The sequence below is a fragment of the Atta cephalotes genome, assembly GCF_000143395.1.
Source record: "Atta cephalotes unplaced genomic scaffold scaffold00020, whole genome shotgun sequence".
Classification (NCBI taxonomy): Eukaryota; Metazoa; Arthropoda; class Insecta; order Hymenoptera; family Formicidae; genus Atta; species Atta cephalotes.
In genome coordinates this window covers 424,837-431,856 of record NW_012130084.1, presented here as the reverse complement: position 1 = coordinate 431,856, position 7,020 = coordinate 424,837, and the positions used below count along the sequence as shown (strand labels likewise).

The following is a 7,020-nucleotide window of genomic DNA, read 5'->3' as shown; positions in this document are numbered from 1 at the left end:
GCACTCTCGCTCGCTGGCCCGACAATATTCGTACTAAAAAGCTCACCTCGGTTGGAACCGTAACGCACTCTCTTCTCGATACATAGAAGCGCAAACACGAAGGCACTCACCGCGGACACACACACACGCATACACACACACACACACACACACCACACACACACACACACACATACATACACCACGTAGCACGCGCGAGCGGACGCGCGCGCGCGCGCGCACGCGGCCTCGTACGTGTATACACTATGCACTGCAGGCACACCGCGCGTCAACGGCACAGCGCGGAGCAGAGCGGAGCGGAATGGATTACGGAGCGGAGTGGCGACGAGACCAGACGAGATCCGACGGTGGTTCCGCGGAAGATGCGCGCGCGCGCGCGCGCGGAGCACACCAAGGGTACTTTTAAAATTAAAAAAAAAAGAAAGGATGACACGGCGCCGCGTCCCTCACGGGCCTTTTACATATATATGTTTTCCTCTCCTCTCCTTCTTTTCTCTCTCTCTCACTCACTCGCACGCGCTCTCGTGAATCGTGAACGAGATCTCGCGGTCGAATTCGCGCGCACGCGACCAACCTCATACACGACGACACCTTCGAGAAATAACGCGTGACCGTCACGACTGTTTTTTGTTTTTTTTCGCTGACACTACTTTCACGACGACGACGGAATTTTAAGAATGACGACGGCGGCGACGGCAACGACGACGACGACAGTGACGTTGCCAGTCACACACCATGGCGTTCGCACGGCCTCCTCTGTCTCGCTCCTGCAAGCCGAGCGGCACCTTACGGCGCTTCGGCTATTATCGGTGAGCTACGATGTTTATTCGGCAGCGCATCGGCCGACCAGTCACGACTCGCGGCGAGATCATCCCCGGTTCTCGCTTTCGTTTCCCTACTAGCTGTCCCGTACCGTGCCGTATCCGCTATGCGATGCGGCATGATTTTAAGGCTGCGTTCACACCGAACTGAGGTTTTGTCTTACGCGCTAATTATTGAACAAGTATTCAATAATTGAATAAAAATTTAGGCACAAACGCGTAACTGTAGGTATAAATTATCGGCGATTAAAAGATCTTTACTGCATTGTGTCTCAATAAAAAAATAAATATCTATTATTTCTACCAATATTGATTAACTTTGTGATTTCGGTTTATTTTTTATTTCTTTCTAATTCCTTGAATTAGAAAAAGTGATAAAGAGTAAATGAAATTGAAGGTAATTTAAGATCTATTCTTTCTTGAAAAAAACGTTCTGAACAAATATAATTTGTTACATTTTAATTTATTGTATCTCAATAAAAAAGTAAATATCTATTATTTCTATCAATGTTGATTAATTTTGATTTCTGTTTAATTTATTTTTTATCTCCTTCTAGGTCTTTGAATTAGAAAAAGAGATAAAGAGTAAATTAAATAGAAGGTAATTTATAAGATATATTCTTTCTTGAAAAATGTTCTGAACGAAAACAAACATCATTTGTTACATTTTAACTTATTGTATCAATATAAATCAATTCAAAATATTATTTGAAAAAATAAATCTTAGATTGATTTTAATTTCAATTTTAATCTACTTTTAAACTTCTGCCACACAATTTAGAAGAAGATAGAAAGCATGTTAAACATTCAAAATTTTTTTCCAAAAAAGCAGACCTTAGATTAACTTTAATTTCAATTTATAATCTTTCTCTACTCTTTATCTTTTCTTAAAACTAGAAAAGAATAAAAATAACATAAACATTTAAAACTTCCTTCGAAAAAACATAGAATTTAAATTAATTTCCATCTCAATTATAATCTATTCTTTACTACTTTCTAATTTTTTAAATTTAGAAGAGGATAAGAAATTAACATTCAGAATATCTTTCAAAAAGAACAGACCTTAGATTAAGTTTAATTTCAATTTATAATCTACTTTTCATCTAATTCCTAGAATTAGAAAACGATAAGAAGTGAAGCATTCAAAAATATTCTTTAAAAAGAATAAACTTCTACATTGATAGAAATACACGATTAACATTAACGATAATCCGTCGTGCAAGAAGGACCACCTGAGAACATATTCAGAATTAGATATATTATTTCTTAATATTTTGGCAAATGTTGGTATTACAGTCATAGAATACAATTACAATATAATAAGTCGTTTCCCAGATCGTGTAACGCTCTGACTCCTTACATTTTTTTCGTAAGCTGTACAAACGCGTTTTATAAATATAGAAAACATATTCAATTATATTCAACTTGGTGTGGGATGGAGAGGGAAGTTTCTTAAATAACTTCACCTCGCGATAATATAACATCTAAAGCTGTGCAAATCACCGAATCATTCTTTTTCTATTTCTTCATTTTTTTGTTTCGATCGCTAATAAATCAACTAGAATTCGTGTTTTTGATACAAGAGCACGCGCGCCTTCATATATAATTCTATCGTAAAGACAAAATCTTAATGACTATGAAATATTAAAATTCTACAGTTTTGTGGAAAAAAGACATTGCTACAAAATATACTTTGTAATAAATAAAATGTATGTACACGTGTTATAAATAAAAATTTTAATTAAAAACATCTACGTACAAAGTGTGACTATAACTTTTCTATACAATAATCTTTAAAGGGAGCGCGAAGCAAAATTCATGGTCCACATAAATTCAAGTAAGATTGATAATTTGTTCTTTGATGGCAATTGAGAAAATCGATGTTTAGCGAAGACGTTCATTTTATTAAACGTTTAATAAAATTATTAAATGTTCACAATAACGATTTTGTTTATTAGCAGCTTGATCGTTTTGCATCGCGCCGCTTAATTGCAAAATACATTTCGTACATCGATACTTTCTCTAAAAATGTACACGTTCCACATTTGGCACACCTTATATTTATGTAAATAAAAACATACCTCAAAACCGAATCTTCGGAGAATTCGAGTCGTAGATTAAACTAAATATCACAAAGATGCACTTATAACAAATTAAATAAACTAGACTGCCGTGTGAACTGTTTATTCTGAAAACAGTGGTAGGTATGTGAGTGCGAGCACAGGTTTAAATGAGATAAAATTGTGAGATTAGATATTCTCTCGATCGCTTTCAAAATAAACAGTTCGCACAATTCTTACGTATAGCTTTCTATTAAATAACAGCTTAAGATAAAATTTAACATAAAATTTAACAGATCGACTTCACTATCTGCAACAAAAATCGTCATTCAGCGCCAAATGTGGCCGTTTGAGATTCACTCGCTTAAAACACAAAAAAATAAAACGAGTATTAAGTACGATTAAGCTCTACAAAAGAGGGAATCGTAAAGTAATAATACTACTATGTAAACATTCTTCACATAACTACAAATATCGTGGCGAAGAAAACCTTCTTACCTTAATCAGATATACGTATGTTATCGTAATGACTACGCTAGTAGCACTATAAATGATCTACACGTGTGCTCTAAGCTTAATTGAATTGTAATTTCTGCTACGATTAACGGCAGCTCTTCATTCCACGAATGATCTTCCACGATCTTGATGGTAAAACTAACAATTTATTCCGACGGATATAAGGATACAATCGATTTAATAACTATCTATCATGATTTAGTATCTTTCATTCATACCGAATCTATTGAATTACAAGGGATCGTCATGTTATACACGGAATTAATCGTACGGTGTAATCTCGACAATAAATGGAGGTAGCAATATTGTCAATAACAGGATTAGCCTTAGTGAAATGAATTATGGAACAATGTACAATGTTTATGTCTTGTCGGATATCGGCTGTCCCAGTTTCCGAACTTTCCGTCCATCCTCTACATGTAAATCCACTATTCACGACAGTACAAAATACTGAAATCTTGCTAGATAGAAATTTGCCACGATCGATAACGCATGTTGTGATGTATGCATGCCACTCTTCCTCATGTTTCTTTTACGCGTTTAAAGAATGTACTCTTCCGATTCAAACAGTAAAGACTAAAATGAAATATTACACAAAACTCGGACAAGAAATTATCATGACAATCGCGATGTACGTGTATTCTGCATTACTTTTTTATGTACAAAGGATACAGGTACTTCTTAAGCGAGAATGTCTCTATGTATAAACGAAACAATATTACTGTACGTAATATAGATATGTGTAGAATAGCCCTTAGGAATAGGTAAGATTTGTGATAGAAAAAAATGCTTTCTCTATTATTTAAAGTTGATTAATTCTTCGAGCGTCGCTTAATTGCGTGTAACATTTGAAAAAGTAGAATAAAAAACCACTTGCTACAATTATATATGTCTTTTTGTGACGAAATTATATATCACATATCTTACATATATAAACCATATAGAAATTATATATACAATATTCAGCGAAAATTACAAAAACTTGTACTTAAATCAGCAATATATCAGCTTAGCTTCTAGAATTTGCCCGGTAGCTTAAAAAAAAATCTCTTTGCGAAACTGCATATCACATTAATACAGTCTGTACGTACGCAATTTTAATTTCGTACTGTATACTTTCTCTCGCTGAAATTAAACTTTAAAAAGGTCGGTCGTTTAATAAGCACGAGTCTTGCAAGAAATTCTTTGTTTCAGTTTTTACGTATCTTTACCACATAACTTTGTCCGGCTCTTACATTTTTAACTTCAATCACTCGCCTGTTTTTTATTGGCATATGTTTCCGAATTAATCAAGATCTACAGTAAATTCCGCGTTATTAGTAGTAGAGATATTCATCTCCTCGTCTTCGACAGATTCTTTGTCTGTGACGCTGGATACTATGTGATGGTTGTTTGTCGTTTGATTATCAATCTTTGCTTCATCGACCGGTTGAACTGTCGTTAGCGTGGTCCACCAATTTGAGAATGCCCCTTTCGCTTGTGACAGTGCTCCCCCTTGTAAATTAGTGCCAAGAATAATATTTCTATGCGTACGCGAGCTTGATTGCAGACATCAAGTGAAATTAAATTGGACATTTAATTTAATATTCCAAATTATGGATTTTTTTATATTATAATTAGATTCAAAACTGTACATGTAAATATAGAACAATAAATCTAAAGAGATACGTATATCATTTTTCAAATACGTATTAATATGCAGTTTACAAAATATTCGTATTCAGAAAGATTGACAATACATTTAAATGCACTATCCGGTTTACATTTAAATAAATTATGCAACCTTACCCACGGCCTTTCCAGTGGTGGCCACTGCGCGTCCAGTCGTTGCCATTGCCTGATTCAACTTCCTACCGCTTTCCGTATTTTGCATCGTGCTGGAACAATGAGGTTTTTATTTTTTTAAATAATGTACTGTTTTTAATGAAAATTAAATATAGTGACGCAGAAAAACAATGGAATGAATTCGTTCTATTTTTTTATCCTTGCACTATAAATTTATATTTCATTTGTGAAATTTAACTTACTGTGATAACCGTAATTTCATATCTTGCACCGATAATTGACCAGCGAAAGGGTGCCCAGGTTCTATATTGTGTATCTCTGATTTGCTCGCAGTGTACCACGTTTTGTAATTATTTGTAATGCGCCACGCGGACATGAATGCTGCGTTGTAATGATCCGACTGACGAGTATCCTGTTGCATGGAAGTACGCAGCATACTCAACAGATATACCCGGAACTGTGTTCTGATCCATTCGTCGCCACCCTCCCATCCCACCCCATCCAGAAAAATATCCTTCCGAGGCTCGGCTACATGCCTTACGACGTAATCGGCGAATCTCAAGTCCTCTGTGGTGAGATGCAGCTGCCGCCTCAGCTCGGGATCGGTCGCCTCTATCCGCGTATTTTCAACCTTTTATGTGAAGAGTAAGCGATTATAAATCAAACTTTTATCAAACATTCATATTCAATCAAACATTTATATTTGAATATACATTTAATATTATTTAGATTACCTCGACTAGCACATCGATGAGCTGCTTCTTTTGTTTAAACAGTACATTCGTGGCACCTACTATATATCCTCTAACATTAACATCCCCCAAGAGATCCAAATAGGGCAAAGATAGGTAAGGTAAGCAGAGATAACCCTAGAATAATTATATATTTTTACAATATTTAAAATGTTCGAAATGCAATATGCAAAATTTTTACAAAACGTGGAATGATATATCCATAGTGAATATATCATGTATCATTACCTTTGTAAATAATTCTAAAGGTAGACCGCATAACTCTGGATTAATGTGCGCGATTTGCGTAATGTTATTCGTTAATCTCGCATCAGAAAGCGCATCGCTACTCGTGTCACGAGGTAAACTATTATCTGTGTCACCAGTGTTCAATGTAATAGCGTTCACACTGTGTACCCTGTGTACGTTATCATTCGGCTTCGGCGAATATTTCGAATTGCTTTCTTCTAGATAAGATTCGGTGCATTCCTGTGCCGATTCTATCTCGATAACTTTCATATTCAGATTTTCATTATCGTTGTTATTCTTCTGTAGGTTTACATGCTGCAACTCGTCCAAGCATTTGCCCTCCATCGACTCCATAGTTTTGTTGTCGTTAATGCACAAGGAGTTTCTATTGCTGTTATCATTGCATTGCTCTTGACTCGTGTTCGATATATTGTCTTTGACGATATGACTGGATGATAAATTGGAATCGTCAACATTATTCGAGATTTCTTCCTCATCGAAAGTCGGAATCGGAGACATCGGCCTGGATGGTCTGTAGCATTTTATTTATTAGATTGCTATTAACATTGATATGTTTACTAAAAAAAAAAAAATAAAATATTTCTATAGTACCTCACACACGCAGCTTGTTGGAGACCATGTTCAATCATGTCTGGGAACAGCGACAGTAGAGTTAATATCGTGGCGCACAGTGGCTGCACAGGCGATTGATAAAAAACTATCCTTTTCTCAAGTAGGAGCAATTTAAACAGGAGCAACACCTTGTGACGGAATTGTAATATAAAATCTCTTGCAGATAAACCTGTAAATAATCAATATATATATATATATATATATATATATATATATATATATATA

The 7,020-nt window shown here is 35.4% G+C and overlaps 1 protein-coding gene across 1 annotated transcript in view; it reads right to left on the bottom strand.

Moving 5' to 3' along the window:
• Positions 1-4,682: 4,682 nt before the first annotated feature.
• Positions 4,683-7,020, bottom strand: part of LOC105619226 (late secretory pathway protein AVL9 homolog) — a 3,212-nt gene continuing 874 nt past the window's right edge. Inside the window, exons 4-9 of the mRNA XM_012200750.1 lie at positions 6,775-6,964; positions 6,163-6,694; positions 5,917-6,051; positions 5,425-5,813; positions 5,186-5,274; positions 4,683-4,891 (exon numbers count right to left, since the gene is read on the bottom strand). Of these exons, the coding sequence (XP_012056140.1) occupies positions 4,683-4,891; positions 5,186-5,274; positions 5,425-5,813; positions 5,917-6,051; positions 6,163-6,694; positions 6,775-6,964 (1,544 nt within the window). The remainder of the gene's footprint in view (positions 4,892-5,185; positions 5,275-5,424; positions 5,814-5,916; positions 6,052-6,162; positions 6,695-6,774; positions 6,965-7,020) is intronic.